At 46.1% G+C, this 26,002-nt stretch overlaps 1 protein-coding gene across 1 annotated transcript; it reads right to left on the reverse strand.

Annotated features, from left to right (window-relative positions):
• Nucleotides 1–308: 308 nt before the first annotated feature.
• On the reverse strand, nt 309–25,827 carry SLC33A1 (solute carrier family 33 member 1). The gene is made up of 7 exons (XM_040428133.1): nt 25,696–25,827; nt 23,042–23,799; nt 15,568–15,758; nt 9,800–9,984; nt 6,703–6,820; nt 4,675–4,890; nt 309–1,754 (listed from the first exon to the last, which is right to left on the reverse strand). Exons 2-7 carry the CDS (start codon nt 23,760–23,762, stop codon nt 1,581–1,583), a joined length of 1,605 nt encoding a protein of 534 aa, XP_040284067.1. The 5' UTR covers nt 23,763–23,799; nt 25,696–25,827; the 3' UTR covers nt 309–1,580.
• Nucleotides 25,828–26,002: the final 175 nt, after the last annotated feature.

Consider the following 26,002-nt stretch of genomic DNA (forward strand, 5'->3'; position numbering starts at 1 on the left):
AAGGGTGGGTTTTTGTCATACTTTCAACATACACAAAAACCGTAAACATTAACGGACGCCTCAGACAGGTGCTATACTGTGGCATCTGTCACCATGGAGTTCCATTGTAAAAAAAATAAAAATAAAAGTATACTTTTTTTGCAGAACTCTGCAGGATGGGAAAGTGTAGTGCACCACGTTTTTCCATCCTGCAAGGTTCAGCAAAAAAACATGGAGGCTAACGTATACTTTTTTTTTTTTTGTTGGAACAATGGAACTCTGTGGTGACGGATGCAACAGTATGGCATCTGTCTGAGGCGTCTGATAACATATATATGATTTTAGTGTACATTAAATTTGATTTGAGCCCAGCCTGACTGACAGGGAAGAAGCTGAACAGACACCGCCAAGTACGAAGGAGTCCGTTTAGTTTCCGTTCACGAGCCTGTCTTTTTACCGGACAAAAAAGTGCTGCATACAAGGCTTTTTTGTCTGGTGTTTGACAGAATCTGCAACAGAGGCTCCAAACGCAGCCTGAGCAAGCGTAGGTCTATGTATTATGTATTTGTATTACTGCTGCTTTCGTACTTCTCCTCGGGGAAAAAATACTCCTCAAAAATGGTCAGAGGAGTATTTTTACTCTTCTGGAAAAAACGTAGTGCGACCTCTGCTGGGAGTTGTAGTTTTGCAACAGCTGGAAGGCCGCAGGTTGAGCATCCCTGATATATAGTTTGGTAGGAAAACTTTTATTATAGCTTGTAAGTTATTGGCTACAATTCCTGCTTTTTCTATGCTTAGGAGTCCAGCGTGTGGTCTTAATCAGAGACCGACAACCTGCCTTGTATGCATGGTTGTCAATTACGAGTGAGACCACCCACTGGACTCCTCAGCAAAGAAAGAAAGGAATTGTAGCCAATAAAGTTTTCCTACCAAACTATACACCAATCTGCTCAGCTCCTCCTGCCTTCAATACAACAGATTACCTGTAAGGCCAGACATTTACTTTAAAGAGGATATGTCGGCTCCCTTAACAGCTTATATTTCCCATAATATAACAATGGAGTATGTTCTCTTATAAACGTGCTGTGCCGTTCTTGTTATTACTACTAGAAATGTAAAAATCCATTGATAATTGGGTGTGACCAGTAGGGGGTATGTCCCTATGCACTCAGTGTCAGACTGTGTAGGGACACACCTCTATGACAAGGGGAATGGCTACAACCAGTTGTTAATTTACTCATGCATATACATTTCTAGTAGGAATAACAGAAGGCACAGAGTTATAATATCCAGAATGGTTATCTCATGGAGAATACAATTATTACTGCAGACCTGTCAGAAGAGCTCACCAGACCTCTTTGAATAAACTTTCTTGTATCAAGTAAATTCCATTTTAAAACACATTCAAATATAGGGAATGTACCGCAGGGAAATGCATGGAAACTCTACATAAATATCCATCAACAGACCAAGTGGTGCAGCGGATTCTGACTGTAATGTAGAAGGTAGCTCCTATCCCATTCTCCCAAACTATGGAAGGAAACACTTTTTAAGATCCACCGTTAAGTGGCAGAAAGATGTTCACAATGTGTCTTCAGTCTTTAACAGTAACTTCTCCGCCGACACTTCCATGAAGAATGGCCTTCATCCTGTAATTTTTTAAATGCGGGTCCCAGAAACAGCCACCAGCAGAATCCAAGGACGACACATATGACTGATTCTACATAATAACCATCTAGTATGGTCACACAGGAGCCTCCCAAACCTGTACACAACTAGAAAAAGAAAAAAGAGAAAAAACAATGGTTGAGATCACAGAGTTTCTTCATTATCCTGCACTAACTTTAAAGAATTGAAAATTCTGTGTTATAGATATTGATGACTTATCCTTAAGATAGATCATCAATATCATATTAAGGGATATTATGGGGGTCCGACATACGACACCTCCATTAATCATCTATCTGCGTAGAGGCTCTGCTTCAGGGGCAGCGACTGTTCATGTGCTGCTACCTGGAAGTTGATGAAAACAAAGGGGGTCATTTAACAAACTGGTGCAACCAATCAGAGTCCTACTTTTATTTTCCAAAGGAGCTGTGAAAAATGGAAGGTGGAATCTGATTGGTTGCCATGGGCAACTACAGATGTAGTAGGGGTAACGAACACTCTTTTCCCGTTGCGTTATTAACGAATCGCGAGTTGTCCTCAATCTCCCAGAAAGGAATAGAAACTTTTACTCAGTTATACAAAGCTACCAGTAGATGGCAGTGTGAACCAATGATGACGCTGAAATAGAGGGAAGCGCTACATCAGGGATCAGCAACCTCCGGCACTCCAGATGTTCTGAAACTACAACTCCCAGAATGCTCTATTCACTTCTATGGGAATTGTTAGAACAGCTGAGCATGTTTGCATGCTGGGAGTTGTAGTTTCATCACAGCTGGAGTGCCGAAGGTTGCTGATCCCTGCGCTACATGATAATGGGATGATTTAAGGCTATTTAAAGTGGGGGGCGTCATGAAGTGGAGCAAGAAGGGTGAGGATCATCAGTAACATTAAAAGGGATCAGCAGATCTATATAAAGAGAGCACCATGAAGAGGATCTGTAGTTGCATGAAAAGGGAGCATAAGGGAAAGTATATGCAGGAACACAAAGAGGGCAGGATGGAGAGGAATGACCTCCATGATAAGGGAGGCTAAGCAGACGCATGAGAAGGGGTAGCGGAAAGGTGGTGACCTGCATGGAATGGGGATAGCAAGGTGAATATTTGATTAAGTGGGGCAGAAGGGAGAAGACTAGCAGGAACATATAGAGGGGGCACCATGAAGAGTATTGGCAGTTTCCTGACAGAAAAGGGGAAGGAGGGATGGGGGGGTTATCATAAACATGAAAAGGGGACAGAAGGGAGAGGATTGCTGGATATCAGAGTAGGTGTACAAAAGAGAGGATCAATGGTTAATGGAGTAGGTGCAGAAAGAAGAGGATCGCTGGTTAATAGAGACGGTGCAGAAGGGAGAGGATTGCTGGTTAATGGAGTAGGTGTAGAATGGAGAGGATCGCTGGTTAATAGAGACGGCGCAGAAGGGAGAGGATCGCTGGTTAATGGAGTAGGTGTAGAATGGAGAGGATCGCTGGTTAATGGAGTAGGTGTAGAATGGAGAGGATCGCTGGTTAATAGAGACGGTGCAGAAGGGAGAGGATCGCTGGTTAATGGAGTAGGTGCAGAATGGAGAGGATCGCTGGTTAATGGAGTAGGTGTAGAATGGAGAGGATCGCTGGTTAATGGAGTAGGTGTAGAATGGAGAGGATCGCTGGTTAATGGAGTAGGTGCAGAATGGAGAGGATCGCTGGTTAATGGAGTAGGTGTAGAATGGAGAGGATCGCTGGTTAATGGAGTAGGTGCAGAATGGAGAGGATCGCTGGTTAATGGAGTAGGTGTAGAATGGAGAGGATCGCTGGTTAATGGAGTAGGTGCAGAATGGAGAGGATCGCTGGTTAATGGAGTAGGTGTAGAATGGAGAGGATTGCTGGTTAATGGAGTAGGTGTAGAATGGAGAGGATCGCTGGTTAATGGAGTAGGTGTAGAATGGAGAGGATCGCTGGTTAATGGAGTAGGTGCAGAATGGAGAGGATCGCTGGTTAATGGAGTAGGTGTAGAATGGAGAGGATCGCTGGTTAATGGAGTAGGTGCAGAATGGAGAGGATCGCTGGTTAATGGAGTAGGTGTAGAATGGAGAGGATCGCTGGTTAATGGAGTAGGTGCAGAATGGAGAGGATCGCTGGTTAATGGAGTAGGTGTAGAATGGAGAGGATTGCTGGTTAATGGAGTAGGTGTAGAATGGAGAGGATTACTGGTTAATAGAGACGGTGCAGAAGGGAGAGGATCGCTGGTTAATGGAGTAGGTGTATAATGGAGAGGATCGCTGGTTAATAGAGACGGTGCAGAATGGAGAGGATCGCTGGTTAATGGAGTAGGTGCAGAATGGAGAGGATCGCTGGTTAATGGAGTAGGTGTCCCCATTATGTGTTCCTACAGATCCTTTCCCTTCTTCTGCCCATTTTATTGCCCACCTTTCATTTATTGTTTACCGTTTTGGCTGGCTTTTTCGTTATACCGTCTTCACTGTCATGATTTGCCGGAGGTAGGAGAAATTGTATATAAGTTAACCAATAGCTCCAAGCACCACCTGATGGTTGACATTACACATTGCAACCTCATTTCTTCAACGTAACAATTTATATCGCTCTGCGAGTCATTCTTTCTGCAGAGGCACATCGCGTTAGCGTGAAGCTGATATGTGCGCCAATTCTACATCTGTAAGTCAGTTCTACTTTATACCAGTTTGATAAATGACCCCCAGAGTCTCTATGCTTACAACACTAGGAGCGGGACTGGCAAGAACTCTTTTGTTGAGGAGACAAATTGATTCACTCAAATGATAATTTTGTAACAGGTCAAAAGATTTGGATTGCCCAATGACCCAGCGTTTGCTGGCTCATCATTCAATCGGTGGCAGTATTACACTGCCGATTATCTGTCGAAAAATCTGGCAGTGTAATACAGGCTTTAACCATCAAGTTTAGCTCGGCTGCATCTGTATTCATAGATTTCCATGTTTGTTTTTTATACCGTGATAACATGCCAATATATATACGTGACAATGCTACATGCACAGACCTATAGAAGGACTTACCTCAGAAGCTTCATGGTCAGCACAGCTCTGTCCATCTGCTCCAATACATTCCTTACTTGTTAGATGGTCGACAAACCAAAGAGCCATTGTGGCTGGCCAGTTCCCTCCAAGATTAGAAACGGTGTTTAAAAGGGTCATATAGGTTCCTCCAATAAAGGGGTCACTAACTTTGGCATTAAAAGCCATGACTGCCACAAACATGCTATACAATGCAACCTGGAGAACAAGAAGAGATATCTGATTAAATTATCTGCACTGTACATTATACCATTCAAGGGACTTATGGGAGAACCTGATTGTAAGGGATGATACAACTGCAGTACAATCGCCATACTGCTCGATTCTTACATTACATTTATAGACTTAAAACACAATAGATAAACCGTCATGGTTAAAAATGAAAACAGATGGATCCAGGAAGGGTGTGCTTGTTACATGCTTGTTACAGCGAACCTCTAGCAATTCTCTTTAGGATTTGTATATTAAGTGTAAAATTAAGTTTGTAATCTAAAACAGAAAAAAAGTGCGTTGTGCGGCTTTAGTCACTGGCAGGCTGCACAGTCCATTCATTTCAGTATGGGGCACGGTAGGAAAAGACTTAAATCACTGCAGTCCCTTCTGAGACAAATACAGGTAGATAGACAGTATCTAGCTAAATCACTTTAAGCAGTGAATGACAAGTTCTCTCTATCTTATTAAAACGCGGGGATCGGCACATGAACAGACACTGCTCTGGAAGCAGAGCCTCCATGCTTGCGCCATTACTTGGAGCAGCGTACAGACTCTTTTTCCACTTCCGGAGCAGCGACCGCGCATGCACTGTTACACTTCAGTGTAACAGTGAATTAACAGTCGCTACTCTGCAAGTGGAAGCAGAGCCTCTACGTTTGCACCACTACTCGGAGCAGCGGTGCAGGTGAGAGATGTCTAGTCCTGTCAAAGTCTTCTTTAGCATCCGGGACAGCCCCTCACAGGCGAAAGAACTCTTGTTGACGAGATGAATCGATTCACTCACCTCTAATTCCAACCCATGCCTGCCAACCTATAAGACCACATTCCTGAGTGATCTCAGACATACGTGCTGCACACTGGAAGAAGTTTGTGCTATCCTGTATTTAATCACGCTTAGTAAATTTATTTATTCACTTAGCCTTCGTAAGCTTATTCTTTCTCAAATCTTTTGAATTCACAATGCATTACAGTAATGAATTAGGAAGGAGGAGAGGTCTGCAGCACAAATGGCTGCAATTTGAAGGGAATGCTTCACAAAGTCACTGCACAAGAGGATCTAAGAGCTGTGAAGTTTGATCCCATCTCTAAAAATTTTATATAGTTATCAGTATCTATAGGTAGCAGTGCCCTTTTCCATCCTCCAAGGATCTTACGAAAGCCTAGACGGGTAAACAAATTATATTAATCGCCCATCTACCACGTACAAAGTTATCTTGATAGTGATCACATACAAATCCACATGTATAATTCCCTGCCAAAAGGTGTTCTATTAAAGGGTTAACCACTAAAATATATACCTTTTGGTAAAAAGGATGAAAGAAGATAGTAGAACAGGTAGTAGTACTGGTAAAGAGGGGTTGCTGCCTTGGAGTAGAAATTGTACATCTCACACTCAAACTTAAAGGGGTGTCCTGCAATATATATTGATGACCTATTGTCAGGATAGGTCATCAATATCTGAACGGTGGGGATCCGACTGCCGATCAGCTGTTTTAAGAGGAGGCAGCGCTCCATGCAAGCGCTACTTCCTCTTCATTACACTGCCCGTCACATCTTGGAAGCCTCATACTTGCTCCATTCACTTGAATGGAGCGAGTACGTATAAATCACACTGTGCCACCGCTGCAAGGGAGATGACGCATAGTGTAATGACAGGAAGTCTTAATGGCAGGGGTGATGGGTGTCGAACGATTGGTCATCAATATATATGGACTGCACAACCCCTTGTTATTCATGTCCACAAATGTGTACCGCTTATGTAACAGTGACAAAAATGTAACAGAAGTTTATATTCACCTGATGTAAGGCATAGCTCAGCAGCAGGGCTGCGTAGAAGTAAAGGGGGAACCCTCCCTCATGGCTTACATGTGGGGTCCACCAAACTAAGAAGGCAAATTCCAGGCCAATGAGCAACCTTTAGAAAAGGGAAAGTGAAAAATATGCAGTTAGTAAAAATCAAAGGAGTTTTCTAAAGGCCCATTCCCACCATTGGTTGTCTTTGTAGGTCATACCCTCGTGTCCATACTGTCAGGAAGACCTTGTATGGATGTAACTCACCAACCCGTATATACATATAACACTATATAAGCCAGCTGGACTCTAGATATTGTTGTGCCTGGTGATTTGACAGAATTAAGGAAGATATATCATCAGAATTTCTCTGTTCATATTTGCATTAGGGCTCATGCACACTGCCATAAGTGTTTTGCGTTCCACAAAATGAATGGGTCCGCATCAGATCTGGACAGAAACTACAGCTGTGTGCATGAGCCCTAAATTAGATTTCCGCTACTTTTTGGAACTTAGAATTCTATTATACTGTTAAAAAAGTAAAAAAATGTTGGATCCTTTTTCCAGCACAGATCCTGTAAAGATAGCAGCCATCACACCCGTGTGAACAGCCTAATGGAGCCTCAGAAATTGTGTCCCATCATATTGAAACTCTTTTTTTCGAATTTTAACAGTTTTTGTTTGTACTGAACATTTTATAGCCATTTTATACAAGAGGTGGTTCAACGGCCTTTTATTTATTTATTTTGTAGGGGGGGGGGTGTTCTGAAATAAGTTTTGTGTTTTTTTTCATACAGGCCTGCTTTTCTGTTTGTTTGTTTTTTAATCATTTTTCCCAGTTTTTGTTTTTACGGGTAAATTGTGCAAAACAAAGCATGGGCATTAATTTCCATTTTTTTTTTTTTTATTCTTAAAGGGGTTCTCCTTTTCACAGCTTACCAAGCACAGCGCTGTAAATTGTATAGCGGATCACGCTCAGCTCCACTGAAGTGAATGGGGCTGAACGTGATACCAAGCACAGCCGCTATTCAATTCACCAACGTTCCCTCTAGACTCCCTCAGGAATGCCTCAGCCTGTCAGCAACCATGGATCCACAGCGGGCGCTCCATAAACAGTTCAAGCACATTTTATACATTTTTATGGACCCAATTTAAATAAAAAAACCCTTGAAGGATATGCTGCCGTCAAGAAGATAGGTCATCAGTATCAAAATCCAGGAAAACCAGGGATTAATTAAGCACAACAAAATAAAATACACCCATTTATGTATACATAGTTTCTCCCTATGAAAGACCGGTTGTATTTTTACAGTTTTTTATGTTATTTTGCACTGTAAGAGTGTCGTCACTCTTTGTTTTGTGTGAAGGGAGTCTAATCAGTAATGCATTCCACTACAGTGGGATATGCTGCATCCTTCTGTGGGAGGCGTACATTAGGAGATCCTCCCAAACTTTTTGTGTATCCTAGGTTCTGAATGTGATGTGAACAGGACTGATTACAATTACGGTACTGGGTTTTAAACCCTGGGCATGAGGAATTAATACAGAAAGTATATTAGAAAATTGTCTAATGAAATATCGACTTCAGCAGGAAAGAAGCTATGTTGTCTTGAACAGGCACAGGGTGTATGACAGCGGGCCCCTGCTGATCATCCTTACTCTAGGTGTGTGACAGCGGGCCCCAGCTGATCATCCTTACACTAGGGTGTGTGACAGCGGGCCCCTGCTGATCATCTTTACACAGGGTGTGTGACAGCGGGCCCCAGCTGATCATCTTTACACAGGGTGTGTGACAGCAGGCCCCAGCTTATCATCCTTACACAAGGGTGTGACAGCGGGCCCCAGCTGATCATCCTTACACTAGGTGTGTGACAGCGGGCCCCAGCTGATCATCCTTACACTAGGGTGTGACAGCGGGCCCCAGCTGATCATCCTTACACTAGGGTGTGTGACAGCGGGCCCCAGCTGATCATCCTTACACTAGGGTGTGACAGCGGGCCCCAGCTGATAATCCTTACACTAGGTGTGTGACAGCGGGCCCCAGCTGATCATCCTTACACTAGGGTGTGTGACAGCGGGCCCCAGCTGATCATCCTTACACTAGGGTGTGTGACAGCGGGCCCCAGCTGATCATCCTTACACTAGGGTGTGTGACAGCTGGCCCCAGCTGATCATCCTTACACTAGGGTGTGTGACAGCGGGCCCCAGCTGATCATCCTTACACTAGGTGTGTGACAGCGGGCCCCAGCTGATCATCCTTACACTAGGTGTGTGACAGCGGGCCCCAGCTGATCATCCTTACACTAGGTGTGTGACAGCGGGCCCCAGCTGATCATCCTTACACTAGGTGTGTGACAGCGGGCCCCAGCTGATCATCCTTACACTAGGTGTGTGACAGCGGGCCCCAGCTGATCATCCTTACACTAGGTGTGTGACAGCGGGCCCCAGCTGATCATCCTTACACTAGGTGTGTGACAGCGGGCCCCAGCTGATCATCCTTACACTAGGGTGTGTGACAGCGGGCCCCAGCTGATCATCCTTACACTAGGGTGTGTGACAGCGGGCCCCAGCTTATCATCCTTACACTAGGGTGTGACAGCGGGCCCCAGCTTATCATCCTTACACTAGGGTGTGACAGCGGGCCCCAGCTTATCATCCTTACACTAGGGTGTGACAGCGGGCCCCAGCTGATCATCCTTACACTAGGGTGTGACAGCGGGCCCCAGCTGATCATCTTTACACAGGGTGTGCGGCAGCGGGCCCCAGCTGATCATCTTTACACAGGGTGTGTGGCAGCGGGCCCCAGCTGATCATCCTTACACTAGGGTGTGTGACAGCGGGCCCCAGCTGATCATCCTTACACTAGGGTGTGTGACAGCGGGCCCCAGCTGATCATCCTTACACTAGGTTGTGACAGCGGGCCCCAGCTGATCATCTTTACACAGGGTGTGTGGCAGCGGGCCCCAGCTGATCATCTTTACACAGGGTGTGTGGCAGCGGGCCCCAGCTAATCACTCTTCATAACCTGAATTCCAACTAAAACAAGAACATTTTTATATACAGATAATGGCTGTGGTTATTTTACATATTTGCAAACAATGACCTGAAAGGCATGGCTTTATGGAAGACATTGAGCGGTTTGGGCCCCGCAGTGTACTTGCTGATTATCAGTGGCAGTAATATTTGCAGTGGAACCATTGGAACTGCCAGAAGTGCCAAGTGTTCTTTGGGGACTCCCCGTTCTATCAGTTTAAGACCAGTAACCGCATCAGCCGCTGAAAATCCAATCTGGAAGAAACACAGGTCAACTGTTAGAGTGCACAAGCTAGTGCCCAGACACATAGGGATATGGCATGTAACAATAAACAAATCACAATCTCTACCAGCGAGAAGAAAGGGGTGCAGATACTGCTCGGTGGGGCTTGAATAGACTGAAGAACATGATATAAATGTAGAGAGTAAAGTATAACGCCTGTAAACTCCAAGATGAGTCCATGCAGAGCACTTGATCCAAAGGTGTCTCAGTACCAGAGCACCCACCAATTAAAGAGCATCTGTCACCATGATCAACCATACTAAACCAGGCATACTGCTAAAACGAGCCTTTTTTTTTCTCTGCTATTGCCATTACCAATGCAGAGAAACTCTTACTTTTAGAAATACATAAATGAGGTGCTCGGGGCACCAAGGAACTGGCCTAGCCCCTAGGTGCACCACTTCTCCCCATTGGCCACCCCCCTCCCAGTGAGATTCTCAAAAAAATCTCAAGAATGCACTCCACTGACGGCAGAATCATTGCTGCATATGTAGTGAAAATCTCAGAGCGGGCACAACTGCTCGGAGAGCTTTACTGCACCAGCGCAGGCGCAACATATCAGGGACAGGCATGGAAGCAGTAAGGATGCCTGGCCCTGCCAACTGCACAGGAAGAACTCTGAACACCTCATTGACATATAACTAAAAGTAAGTATTTATCTGCATTTGTAAGACTGACTGTAGAGAGAATGGGCTCATTTATAGTCACCAGGATCAACCCTACCAGGCAGTAGGCCAGGTTTAACACGGCTGATCATGGGGACAGAGGCCATTTACATTATCATGTCTCCAACCTCCAGAAACAAATATTAGCCTTTTCCAGCTTATAAGGCAATGCTATATCACTAAGATATGCCATTATGATTGGTGGGGGTCTGACTTCTGGGACGACCCCCAATGATGAGAATTAAATAGGAAATACAGCATGGCGGCCCGGGGCAGGGTGTGCCTACGTAGGTGGCTCCTGCCAGGTATTTATTCTTCTCTTTGGTTTCTGCAGGTTGGTTACAATGGATTGCATAAGAACGCTTCTAGTATTTCGCCTGTTAACTAAACAGATCATCTGTTCACAGGAAAGGAGGGCAAACAAATCCTGCTGTGCACTTTACAGACTGCATGCACCGGGTCAGGAGATCCAGATTATGGCTGGATTCCTTTATACCCTTCTGGCTTTGGATAAAAGAACACTCCACCAAAACCTGCATGTGCGAATCCAGTCCGTGCGACAGAAATCCATTGTATTCTGCCTGCTCCTCTTGGTCCTGTTAAACTGGTAGCAACACAATATCATAGTAGATCACATTGGCATTCACCCAGGGGCGTAGCTAAAGGCTCATGGGCCCTGGTGCAAGAGTTCAGCTTGGGCCCCCCTTTCCTCAGTGCTTTGTGGCCAGGGGCAGGCGAGCACATAGCCTTCCTGCTGCCTGAGGCAAAAATTGAAGTGCCCCTCCCCCCCATGCCAAATTCTTGACCTAACTCTTTCACTCCAGACAGAGGTGTAACCTGCATGCACTTTCTATAATACTAGTGTCTTTTTATGTGGCCCCACAAGGGTCTTTGGGCCCCCTCAGGCTCCTGGTCCCGGTAGCGACTGCTACCTCTGCACCCCCTATAGCTACGCCCCTGCGTTCACCGGTATAAATAATATCTCTACCCCCAGAATTCTTATATACAAATTATTATGGAATTTTACATCAACATGTTGCATTACGTCTTTTTAAAAGGAGTATTACATGACTGACTTTTTTTTTTTTTTTAACTTGCCCCCCATTCCTCCCCGCCAGAACTGTGAAGGGAGACATACAGTCACAGGCGTTCCCCCCTGACAGATGGCAGGAGATCTGTGAGACTGGCAAGACGTGGTTTGATCTGACATGTTTTCAGTTTGGATCAAATGACGTCTGTGTTGTTTCTTGTTAGGGTAATTTTACCTTCTCTATTTATAGTTGCTTCTCCCACAATGCTGTGTGGTTTATAGCTTCTGTTTGGACCTTTGGATAGATTGTGGTTGGATCTTGGCTGAGTTCCTGGTGCTTCCATTGCTCCTTTGAAGTTAAGTCTTTCCTTTCCCTTTTGTATTTAGTTTGGGTTCTTTGCGTTGCATTTCCCTATTGTTTGTATTAGGCCTGAAGGAGACTCCTGTTCATTCTTCCTTTTGGAGGAACAGGTAGTCTCGTCCCTGCCATTAGTACCAGGGTCCTATAGGTCTTGATAGGACTCTAGGTATTCCAGCGTATGAACTCGCCTACCTTTGGGGCTTGTTCATACTGGTAGTCAGTCAGGATTTTGGTTAGGGTTTTCACTAGGAGGTGTCCATTTTCCTTTCCTAGTTCTCAGGCCTGATTCCCTATTTCCCCCTTCCCTCCTATGCTCAGTGTGGCGTTTCCCTCCCACACCGAAGCATGACACATACTTAAAGAGGATCTGTCGCCAAAAAAATGCAATGCAATCAGAAAGCACAGTGTTATGGAGCAGGAGAAGCTGAGCAGATCTAATATATAAAGATGAGTGTATGTATGTATGAATCCGCACCGTCGCATTTACAATCACGAAATTTGGCACACAGATACATCAGGTGTCCTGGAAAGTTTTAGACCGGGTCTTTCTCTTCATATCCCAACTGCATGTCCGTTATCAGTCAATAGAAGCTAGCAGGTCCTTAGTCTCCACATACACACAGTTTTACACCAGGTTTCCATAACAACCCAGCCAGGGGGCTGTGGATGACACTGTTAAAGGTGCGGAGTGCTGCGGAGATCACAGTTCAGGGGGTAGGTAGGGTGGCCATTCAGGCCACCCTCAAAAGACGGACTTAAAAACCCCGCCCCCAGGTCCCGCTAAGCTGCCCCGATCCGGTTAAGCCACGTCCCCTCCCACTCCGCAGCCGACATGGATTGAAAAAATGAAGGTAAAAATCTACTTCTGTCAGCTGCAGGGGAGGAAGGGTGACTTTCTCCCTGCAGCTTACACTCAGACAGTACAGTGCTGCTGTCTGAGAGTGAGCTGTTCAAAAGGACATCCCTGTGTCCGTCCAGCCATGCGCCGGATGGAGGACAGGGAGTCTGAAAGCCGGACTGTCCGGCCTAAAACCAGACCTCTGGCCACCCTAGGGGCAGGCTGCTGTGGAGGTCACAGTTAAGGGGGCGGTCCGCTATGGAGGTCAGTGTTAAGGGGCAGATTGCTGTAGAGTCCACTGTTAAGGGGACGGGGTGTTGTAGAAATCACTGTTAAGGAGATGGGGTACTGTGAGGGTCACTAATAAAGGGGCGTGCTTCTGTGGAGGTCACTGTTAAAGGGGCGGGATGCTGTGGAGGTCAGTGTTAAGGGGCAGGGTGCTGTAGAGGTCAATGTTAAGGGGCGGGGTGTTGTGGAGGTCACATTTTAAGGGAACAGAGCTCTGTAGAGGGGGCGGGTTATTGTGGAAATCACTGTAAGGCTACTTTCACACTTGCGTTCGGAGCGGGTCCGTCTGATGTCTGCACAGACGGATCCGCTCCTATAATGCAGACGGATCCTTTCAGAACGGATCCGTCTGCATTATAGTTTAAAAAAAATTCTAAGTGTGAAAGTAGTTCAGACGGATCCGTCCAGACTTTACATTGAAAGTCAATGGGGGACGGATCCGTTTGAAAATTGAGCCATACTGTGTCAACTTCAAACGGATCCGTTCCCATTGACTTACATTGTAAGTCTGGACAGATCCGTTTGCCTCCGCACGGCCAGGCGGACACCCGAACGCTGCAAGCAGTGTTCAGGTGTCCGCTTGCTGAGTGGAGGCTGAACTCTGCCAGACTGATGCATTCTGAGCGGATCCGCATCCACTCAGAATGCATTAGGGCAGTACGGATGCGTTCGGGGCCGCTTGTGAGAGCCTTCAAACGGAGCTCACAAGCGGACACCCGAACGCTAGTGTGAAAGTAGCCTTAACGAGACTGGGTACTGGAGGTCACTGTTAAAGGGGCGGGGTGCTGTAGATGTCACTGTTATAGTGGATACTGTTGATATCTTTTAACGACACACACAAACATTAAATGAAATAGATGAAATATACCCGTGCGAAGCCGGGTCCTTCTGCTAGTTTATATATATTTTCGTGGGAAAAGAGTCCGTAAAACCTGTAATTTATATATTTACATCTGCAGCCCTGTGAAGTGCTATCTGTACAGGGAGGGGTGTCATCAGTGACTGACAGCTATCTCTCTATGTACACTAATACACACAATGCTATCAGTCACTGATAACACCTCAGTCCTGTACCGATGCTGCTCACGAGAAAAAGCAGAGGTATAAATGTATAAATTACAACTTTAACTGAATCTTTCCCCACAAATCTATACACGAATCCACTCGGCTTCTCCTGCTCTATAACATGGCGCTGTCAGATTGCACTGCATTATTTGGTCACAGGTACTCTTTAACTGCTCCTTGCCATTCGGTTCTGGCTTTGTCAGTCCCTGGCTGTCTTCACTGTGTTTTGATCCCTGTATGTAAACCTTTGGCATAGATGGGATCACCGCAGAGGTCAGTCATTGGCTGCAGTGGTGCACGTGACCTAGTTAATGCCAGAAGTTTAGATGCAGGGACTGAAATACAGTTGAGACAGCTGGGGACCCCAGAACAGAGTAGCAGGAAGAAGGCAAGGAAGCTTCCCATCACAGGTCCGGCAGGGCAGGGGTGGAATAAAAAAAAAAAAAAACTAAGTCTTTTAGGGTCCATTCATACGTCCGTGAGTTTTGCGGATCCACAAAACACGGACGCCAGCAATGTGCGTTCCGTATTTTGCGGACCGTACATCGCCGGCACTAATAGAATATGCCTATTCTTGTCCGCAATTGCGGACAAGAATAGGGCATGTTCTATTTTTTTCGGGAACCGAAGTGCGGACCCGGAAGTGCAAGTCTGCATTTCTGGATCCGGGGTGCACATCGTGCGGACCCATAGAAATGAATGGGCCCGCAATTCCGTTACGCAAAATGCGGAACAGAATTGTGGATGTGTGAATGGACCCTAAGGGTGGCTCCACATACAGCACTGTTTGGAAAAACATTACTGCCAATTTTGAAGCAATTACAAAGACTTATCCCCTACCCACAGGATACGCGAGGGTCTAAGTGCCAGGACCCTGTGTTCTCCCGGTTTAATGTAGTAGCTGCCACACATGCGCGCTGCCACTCCATTCCCCTCTAGGCCAACTACCACCGCTCCGCTATCTTCGGAAGTCCCCCAGTGCTGACTGAAGCAGAAGGGCGTATGCATGACCGACACTCCAAACGGGGGAACACAGGGCCCTCGTTCTTGTGATCGGAAAGGGCTCCAGCAGTCGAACTCTCACCAATCAGGCACTTCTATCCTCTCCTGAGGAAAGGGGATTCCATGGAGCCCTCTGAGATGAACAGAGTGGCCAGCAGGACATTCATTTCTGTACTGGGCTATCTTCTGTGGACAGGGGATAACTTCACATAACCGGAATACTTCTTCACAAGTTCTTGTACTGTCAGTGGAATGACCCATTTACATGCACAGGAAAGAATACAATGTCGGGCGCCATGTACTCACTTTGGCGGTTAGAATCATGAGGCAGAATTTCTGCACGGCGGGCATCTTCACTATGCTCAGCAGTAATCCATATGCCTCCTTCACACTTTCTGTCTCTTCTCTACTAACTTTCCCATTTGGGTGTTCTTTCTTCAGCAGTGCGACCAAAGTTGTGGTTATCAGAAATACTGCTCCCCAGAAGAACAAGAAGTCTGAAAGATCAGAAGCAAATGTTATACATTAGATGACTGAACAGGCTGTGAAGGCGGCAGAAACCTAGCGCACAGATACTGCTGCGTGGAGAGCTTTTTGTCCTGCCAAATCCTGCCATATTTGCCGGGTAGCGACCGGATCTCTGCCAGACCCCATTATAGTCAGTAACATCCAGCAACGCAGAATACACAGCGCTCCGGCAGGCTGTTCTCTGCTGGAACTAATGGTGGCAGTGTGAAACAGGCCTTAAGGGTTGTCCCCAAAAAATATTCTACAGTTTTCAAACCAGCACCTGGATCTGAATACTTTTGTAATTGCATGTAGTTAAAAATTTTGTATAGCCACTGAGTTATTCAATAAAATATTGTCTGTATAGCGCCACCTGCTGTTTGTTCTTTTTCTTATTTCTTGTTCTTGAGAAAGCTTGAGCAAAAAAGACATCTCTCCTGAGCTGCAGCAGAAAGGACACTCCCCTTGAGCTCTCAGCTTGATATAAATCTAGCAGAGCAATGAATGGGGAGATCTCTGGATCCATGTGAGGTACAGGGCTGGTTCTGGCTTTGTTAGAAAGAGATTGTCTTGTACTCTATGATGTCTGATTTTTATTTTTTTAATTAATCATGGGATCAGCCCTGTAAATGAAGGCGATGTACAGAGGACTGCTGTGCTATATTAGCTACATGAAACTGCAAGCCTTTTAGGTTTCTTTGTTAAAGGGGTTCTCCGGGAATTAAGAAAATGAAAATACTTAAAGATTACTTCATTATAAATATATTACCAAATACATTTCATTAGTAATAATGGCTCGTTTTGTCCGGGGAGCAATCATTAGGAAAAATGGCCGCCATCCTACTAGTCCACACAAAACCTGTCCTAATTACACAGGAAGACAAGTTAAAGAGGACCTTTCACCATTCCTAACATGTCTGTTTTAATAGCTTCATGCATGTAATAACAATTCTGAAGCATCTATTCTTATGTCTGTATGTTGTCCCATTCCTGTATTATTTGTACTAGAAGTTATGAATGAATTGCTAGCAGTTTGCAGTAAGGGTACAGAGGGTGGTAACCAGTTGGGGGGTGTACCTGCACAGTCTGAAAATGGCAACACTAATTGGATAGAGCGAGACTGTGCAGGGACCCCGACCCCCAACTGGTTTCCACCCCTCAGTACCCTTACTGCAGACTGCTATCAATTAATGCATAACTTCTAGTAGAAATAAAGGAATAGCAAAACATACAGACATAAGAATAGATGCTCCAGAATTGTTATTACATGGAAAATGCATGTAGCTATTGAAACAGACGTGTCAAGAGTGGTGAAAGGTCCTCTTTAAAGAGTTGCACCATCTTCCTCTCTTACTTGTCAGAAATTATGATCCTGAATACAGTTTAATATAATCTTCAGATGAATCTCTGTAGGAATAAAGTTCATGAGGAGACAAAGTATAGAGAGGATAGTGGGGGTGTAGATAATGAGCAGCAGCACTTGTATGCAGTCTCCATTACCACAGCCACACATCACCTGTCCTGTCCGTCCTCTCTGTACTTCATGTCTCCTCATGAACTCCCTTCCTACAGAGATTCAGCTGAAGATCTTATCATCTGTATTCAGGATCATAATCCCTGACAAGTAAAGTAGAGAGGAGGATGAGGCAGCTCTTTACCTCAGTGTTGTAAAGTAACTTGTCCTGTGTGATTAGGATAGGTTTTGTGTGTGCTAATAGGATGGGGGCCATTTTATTTCTCCGAATGATTGCTCCCTAGACAAAATGAACCATTATAGCTAATAAAATGTATTTGGGAATATATTTATACTAAAGTAACATTTAAGTATTTTAATTTTCTTAATTCCCGGAGAACCCCTTTAAGGAGCATCTGTCACCAGATTGTGACCTTATAGACCGCTTACATAGCAGTCTATGATTCTAATGGTACCTTTGATGTTTGCTTGTGAAGTTCCCCCAAGGCAAAAACTGACTTTTATTCATATGTAAATTAGGGCTCGCAAGTGCCCAGGGGGCGGCGTTCACCTAGTTGGTGCCCAGGCTGTTCTGCCTCTTTTCGTCATATCCCCGCCCCAGCCTCTTCCTCTGCCTGCCCCGCTCTTCCTTTGCGTCCTCCTTCTCTGCAGCGAGATCCCGCGCCTGCACTATCCATTGCTTGGCCGGGGCATGCGCACTGCGATGCCCATTGTGGGCACGGCATCGCAGTAGCTACTGCGCATGCGCCGGCCAACGGCGAGAAACAGCGGCGAGGAGGCGGACCAGAGACACCCACAATGGGCATCACAGTGCGCATGCCCCGGCCAAGCAATGGATAGCGCAGGCGCGGGGTTCTCGCTGCAGAGAAGGTGGACGCAAAGGAAGAGCGGGGCGGGCAGAGGAAGAGGCTGGGGCGGGGATATGACGAAAAGAGGCAGAACAGCCTGGGCACCAACTAGGTGAACGCCGCCCTGGGCACTTGAGAGCCCTAATTTACATATGAATAAAAGTCCGTTTTTGCCTTGGGGGAACTTCACAAGCAAACATCACAGGTACCATTAGAATCATAGACTGCTATGCTAGAGCGCTATGTAAGCGGTCTATAAGGTCACAATCTGGTGACAGACTCCCTTTAAGGAGCATCTGTCACCATAATCAGCCCTAATAAACCTGGCATACCACCTGGTGGGGTTGATCATGCTAAATAAGGGCTCATGCACACGGCTGTTGCCCGGCCGTTCCCGTATTGTGGCCCGCAAACAGCGGGTCCGCAAAACAGGGGCACCGGCCATTTGCACTCAGCATCACAGATGCGGACCCATTCACTTGAATGGGTTCGCACTCCGGAAGGTCCGGAACAGAGGCACAGAACCCCACGGAAGCTCTACAGAGCGCTTCTGTGGGGTTTCCCTCTTTGCCTCCGCACTGCAAAAAAATAAAACATGTTCAATTTTTTTGCGGTGCGGACAGATCACGGACCCATTCAAATTAAATTGGTCTGGATCCATCTGCGGAATCCACACGGATGTTGCCCGTGCATTGGGGGCAGCAAATTGTGGTCCCCAATGCACGGAACGGCCGTGTGTATGAACCCTAAAACAAGCCCGGTTTCTCTGCACTCAATAGTCACAGTCATCAACCCCAAGTGGCATGCTAGGTCTAATAGGGTTATGGTGACAAATGGTCCTTAACTCCTTCCTGACACAGCCATTTTCTGTTTTTTTACTCCCTGCCTTCCCGGAGCCATCATTTTTATTTTATTTTTTTCACATTTACATAGCCGTATGAAAGCTTGTTTTTTTTTCGGGACAAGTTGTAATTTCTAATGGCACCATTTAATATTGCATACGTTGTACTGGGAAACTTCTAAATGTTTTATAGGTTTTGTTTTTTACTGCGTTCTCTATGCAGTAAAACTGACATATTAATCTCATTCTCTGGGTCAGGATGATTACAGTAATACATACGGTAGTTCTTCTTGGGTTTTATTTATTTATTCTTTGAAATAAATTATTTTTTCTTTGCATTACCATATTCTGACCCCTCATTTTTTTATAGTTACATCTATGGAGCTGTGTGAGGGCTCATTTTTTGCAGGGTAATCTGTAGTATCTATTTATACCATTTTGGAGTGTGTAGGACTTTTGATAACTTTTTATTACATTTTTTGGGTGAGGCGATTTGGCCATTTAGATTTTTCTCTGTTACGCCATTCAATGTACAGGATAAATACTTTTAATTTTAATAGTTTGGGCATTGTGGGACACAGCAATATTTTTTTTTTTATTATTTATTTTTTATTAAACTGGGGAAAGGGGTGATTAGAGTTTGTATATATTTATTTTCCATTTTTAAAAAATGTAAAACTTTTTTTTTTCAGATCCCCTAGAGCAGAGTTCCCCAACTCCAGTCCTCACGGCCCACCTGCCAGTCAGGATTTGGGAATATCCCACAGAATGAATACCTGTAAGGCCTCTTTCACACTTGCGTTGTCCGGATCCGTCGTGCACTCCATTTGCCGGAGGTACCCGCCGGATCCGTAACACCGCAAGTGAACTGAAAGCATTTGAAGACGGATCCGTCTTCAAAATGCATTCAGTGTTACTATGGCACCCAGGACGCTATTAAAGTCCTGGTTGCCATAGTAGTAGTGGGGAGCGGGGGAGCGGTATACTTACCGTCCGTGCGGCTCTCGGGGCGCTCCAGAATGACGTCAGAGCGCCCCATGCGCATGGATGACGTGATCCATGCGATCACGTCATCCATGCGCGTGGGGCGCCTTGACGTCACTCTGAATCGCCCCGGGAGCCGCACGGACGGTACGTATACTGCTCCCCCGCTCCCCACTACACTTTACCATGGCAAACAGGACTTTATCGTCCTGGCAGCCATGGTAACCATTCAGAAAAAGCTAAACGTCGGATCCGGTAATGCGCCGAAACGACGTTTAGCTTAAGGCCGGATCCGGATTAATGCCTTTCAATGGGCATTAATTCCGGATCCGGCCTTGCGGCAAGTGTTCAGGATTTTTGACCGGAGCAAAAAGCGCATCATGCTGCGGTATTTTCTCCGGCCAAAAAACTTTCCGGTCCGGAACTGAAGACATCCTGAACGGATTTCTCTCCATTCAGAATGCATGGGGATAATCCTGATCAGGATTCTTCCGGCATAGAGCCCCGACGACGGAACTCTATGCCGGAACACAACAACGCAAGTGTGAAAGAGCCCTAAGTCCTGATAGATGGACACTAATTATAGCAACTGCTCAATACTAAGGAAATCCTGAAAACATGACCGGCAGGTGGTCCCTGAGGACTGGAGTTGGGGGACCACTGCCCTAGACTATAATGATCTTCCATTGCAGTCTATGGGAGATTCTCTATGTTGCTATGGAGGCCTGCCACAGTCCAGGCTTGATAGGAACTTTGCTATGCCAGGCCTCAGAGCCTTCAGAAGACCTCAGGCTGCCATAGCAACTGAACAGCTCCTGCAATCATACACTTTGCCACAAAGTGTCTGCTGTGCAATACAGGAGGTCCGCAGCGGCTATGGTGCCCGCTCAGCCCCTGAGCTGCCGCCATCTTTAAAGACCCAAATGGGTTGGCAAGGGGTTTTAACTTTATTTTTTCACTTATGTAGAAACTTAACCCTTCAATATCAAATGTCTTTAACCAATAACCCCATAGTTTTTTTTCCCCCTGTAGGCTTGTTAGACAAAGGGGCAGCAAATGCAAATTACAATCTAATGAACATAGGTTAGTGGGATCTGCATAGGGGGTTGTGCTTCACTCCAGTCAAACTGAATTTTCAGGTTTGACTAGAGGCGTACTTTAAAATGGATTAATGTTTTAGGTAAATAATCATCACATAAAGAAAGGTTAGGCCAGGTGTACACATTGTGCATGTGGTTCTATCATACGTCACTGTCTAATAACTGCATTTTAATTTCCTATAATTTTCAAGAGCTCTGTTTGCTATCAGTGTGTGGAACCAGTCATACAACCAGACTGGTCACTTGTGTTAATCAGGTGCAGTGGACACATGCCACCGCAAAAAACTGCCCATTCCTGGCCGAGTACCCCGACAGCTCTATGCATCTGTGTCAGATAGACATGATCTGAAGATTTCAATTGCTGACAGCAAGCAAAGATGTTAAAAATGTTTAGAAAAACAAATAACTTACAACCATACAACAAAAAGAAACTAAGTTACACATTGCTCATTCAAACTGCAGATTCCACAAAATAGAGCAGCATTTGGACACATTCCTCAGGCTTGTTTGTCCGGCGTCAGGTTACGACACAGCGTTGGAGGATTTCTGCTCTGGAGCCTGCAGAATTGTGAATGCAGCACAGTACTATATCACCCACAGTAAATGAGGGTGAATACAAACTAAGTAATGCAATATGCAGTAAATCCGGCACCTGAATTGCAAGAATTCTTCACTCATAGGTCAGCTCTCTAGGATATGTGATGTAAAAATCCTCTGGTGTCGGCCCAGAAAAAAGACACATTACGTTAGTAGATTATTGAATTTAAAGGGGTATTCCCATCTTAGACAATGGAGGCATATCGCTAGGATATGCCCCCATTCTCTGATAGGTGCAGGTCCCAGCGGTGGGACCCGCACCTATATCGAGAACGGAGCGGGGAGCACTGTGGCTGGAGGACCCCAGATTTCCCGGGGTCGTCCACCACCAAGCGCTAATCTCCGTCTCTCCCATAGAAGTGAATGGGCCCATGCTCGGCTATTTTCAGCGGCCCCATAGAAATGAATGGAGAGCGGCTGCACATGCGCAGTGCGCTCTGCTTCACTTTCGGAGGTCCGATCTCGATATAGGTGCAGGTCCCAGCGGTGGGATCCGCACCTATAAGACAATGGGGGGCATATCCTAGCGATATGCCCTCATTGTCTTAGATGAGAAAACCCCTTTAAAGGGATTGTCTCTGGGGTTACGACCACCCTTCAATCTAGCAGCGGAGGCCGTGCTTGTACACTATAGGAAAAAAAGTGCCGGCCTGTCTGGTGGTCAGGACCGTGGGAGCTCACATTGGCACGCATGCACAGCAGCTCCCACCCCGGCCACTTTGTATCTGCTCTGCAGTGGTAGCTGTAAACCCTGGATACAAGCAGTGTATAATGCGATGGAAAAATGAATGAAACCAGCAAAGGAGGCAATATGGAGAATTACAATACATTAGTAAGTGCCTTGTATTAATGGGGTTGTCTCACTTCAGCAAATGGCATTTATCACGTACAGAAAGTTACTAAAAGGCCCTTACTAATGTATTGTGATTCTCATATTGCCTCTGTTGATGGCTGGATTCATTGTTCCATCACATAATACACTGCTCGTTTCCATGGTTATGACCACCCTGCAATCCAGCAGTGGTGGTCGTGCTTGCACACTATAGGAAAAAGCACCGACCTCTCTGGTGGACGGGACTGCCTGAATGCACATAGGATGTCACTTTTTCCTATAGTGTGCAAGCATGGCACAGCTTACGACCACAGCTGGACGTCAGGGTGGTCGTAACCATGGAAACGAGCAGTGTATAATGCGATGAAAAAATGTATCTAGACAGCAAAAAGGAAGCAATATTAACAATACATTAGTAAGTGCCTTGTATTAACTTTGTCTACATGATAAATGCCATTTGCTAAAGTGAGACAACCCCTTAATAAATTCAATATACTAAAGCATACACCATACAATTCTGAAAGGTCCCTCCTCGGGAACATCCACCTACGGAGAGAATGGGAGATTGCTTATCATGAAGTCATAAAGAATATCTACCTGGAAGTGTCACCAATCCCTTAGGCTGTGGCGTAGATCTTAAGTACTTGTTACAAAAGTCTGCAGATTCAAGCGCTAGGAACAGAACATTCCCCATGAAATATCCCGCTGTCTGGCCTACAGAGTTGCATGTAGATGCATAACCTACATTTTCCCTGGACAGCATGGTCAGGGCCCAGCCATCCACAGCAATGTCTTGAGTGGCAGCCAGAAACTCAAACAGGAAGAAAGTAGCAGTTAAGGCCAACATATCAAGTCCGTGTTCTCCGTTCAGGAGCTCGTCCACTGTTACGGACAGGTACATCATGAACAGTCCAATCAAGTACTGTGTAGGAACCAGCCAGGATTTTCTGCGGCCAAACCTCTTGATGTACAAGGAGTCCACCAGTGGTGCCCAGAGCAGCTTCAGACTGAAAGGCCAAAATACAAAGCTGAAAATGGCTTGGTCTGTGTAACTAACGTTTTTGCTCTGGAGAATTAAGGGAATACTCCCAGCCAGTCCCAAAGGAATTCCCTGCAAAATATATAAGAAGAGGAGTAAGAGGATATTCCCCAACTCTCCTCGGAGACCTGCGAGTCCTCTGCTTGCAGGCACTTCCTGTAACAATGCCTCCCCGTCTCCTTCCTCCAGTTCATCGTGACAGTTTTGGTCATTGCCGCTCATCTCAGAGAGCTGGTAATGCTGGCGCCGCTGTCTGCTGTCTTTCTGAGTGAGCGTCATTCTTTCTTTGGATGTCTCCGTCCTGGAGATATTAAATCTGAGGAAAGAAGAAGAGAAGAGGTATGAAAGCCACCACCCCTGCTCCTCACAGCACCCTGACTACATATGAGCTAGTTTCCCAGCGTTACCGGAAGTTTGGGAGTCTCCTTATAGTAAACGGGGCTGGACAGAGACTGTCAAACTTACGGCAATGCCGGAACGCAGAGAGATCCGGTCGGCTGGAAGAAAAACTAAATCCCAGTTCCGTTATCAGTATTGCCGGAGGCTGCCGATCCCTGCTTTAGGCTACTTTCACGATTGCGGCAGAGTGATCCGGCAAGCAGTTCCGTCGCCAACTGATGGCATTTGTAAAGACTGATCAGGATCCTGATCCGTCTTAGGCCTCTTTCACACTTGCGTTGTCCGGATCCGGCGTGTACTCCACTTGCCGGAATTACACGCCGGATCCGGAAAAACGCAAGTGTACTGAAAGCGCTATTAAAGTCCTGGTTGCCATAGTAGGAGCGGGGAGCGGTATACTTACAGTCCGTGCGGGTCCCGGGGCGCTCCAGAATGACGTCAGAGCACCGCATGCGCATGGATGACGTGTTCCATGCGATCACGTCATCCATGCGCTTGGGGCGCCCTGACGTCACTCTGAAGCGCCCCGGGAGCCGCACGGACGGTAAGTATACTGCTCCCCGCTACACTTTACCATGGCTGCCAGGACTTTAGCGTCCCGGAAGCCATGGTAACCATTCAGAAAAAGCTAAACGTCGGATCCGGTAATGCGCCGAAACGACGTTTAGCTTAAGGCCGGATCCGGATCAATGCCTTTTAATGGGCATTAATTCCGGATCCGGCCTTGCGGCAAGTGTTCAGGATTTTTGGCCGGAGCAAAAAGCGCAGCATGCTGCGGTATTTTCTCTGGCCAAAAAACCTTCCGTTCCGGAACTGAAGACATCCTGAACGGATTTCTCTCCATTCAGAATGCATTTAGGATAAAACTGATCAGGATTCTTCCGGCATAGAGCCCCGACGACGGAACTCTATGCCGGAAGACAATAACGCAGGTGTGAAAGAGCCCTTACAAATGCATTGAAATGCCGGATCCGTCTTTCCAGTGTCATCCGGAAAAATGGATCCAGCGTTTATTTTTTTTAATCTTTATGCGCAGACCGGAAGGATGGATCCGGCATTCCGGTATTTTGAATGCCGTATCTGGCACTAATACATTCCTATGGAAATAAAATGCCGGATCCGGCATTCAGGCAAGTCTTCAGTCTTTTTTCTCCGCCCTGAACAATCAAAATGACTGAACTGAAGACATCCTGATGCATCCTGAACGGATTACTCTCCATTCAGAATGCATGGGGATAACACTGATCAGTTATTTTCCGGTATAGAGCCCCTGTGACGGAACTCAGTGCCGGAAATGAATAACGCTAGTGTGAACGTGCCCTCCTAGACCATTATCTTGCTCATGCCTGTAATAAATCGGGTGCATTTTAGGACTCCACCGGGCCTCCTTTTGTAGATACTTTGGAAAGTGTCTAGAACAGGGGGTTAGCGGCCTCCAGCTGTTGTGGAACTACAACTACCAGCATGCTTCATTCACTTCTATGGGAATTCAGAGAACAACCAAGCAGTTGTACATGCTGAGAGTCGTAGTTTCGTCACAGCTGGAGAGGTCACTGATCTGTGGTCTAACAAAACGGAGACATCTGTTCTGTAGGCGCAACGGTCTAATGGCTTTATCCAAACTGATCTGCACCAAAAAGAAGCGACAAATGACAGCAGAATTCTGGCGCAAGGGCTTCAGTAAATGGGGGCCAGTGGTCTCCTCAGGTGACCGCAGCTTCTCATGGAGGGACGGAGACGTGTCCGGTGAGTAGGTAGGTAGGTGTCCATGAGGTAACGCTATATTAGGATCACCACCGCCGCTCGCTCTTACCTTGCACTGACAGCTCATCACTACCATCTCGCACCGGCTAGCCGCCTACTATCGTCCGGCCTGGAACAATTTCTTAGTCTTCAAACCTATCCGGAACCAAGTGTTCAATATTTTGCTTCCCGGGGAAGGTGTTTTACAGAGCAAAACGACCTGCCAATCCAATCCTGCCGTACCAACAGCGAGGCCTGGCTGTCCTGCATGTGCTACACGTGACAGGATGCAGAGGAAGCCATGTTTAGCGAGGGCACTAACTTACCTGCCAGAGTCCCATGGGCTATGTGGACGGCGGCAGTGACAGCTGTCAGTA

The sequence above is a fragment of the Bufo bufo genome, chromosome 4, assembly GCF_905171765.1.
Source record: "Bufo bufo chromosome 4, aBufBuf1.1, whole genome shotgun sequence".
In the NCBI taxonomy this organism is placed as follows: domain Eukaryota; kingdom Metazoa; phylum Chordata; class Amphibia; order Anura; family Bufonidae; genus Bufo; species Bufo bufo.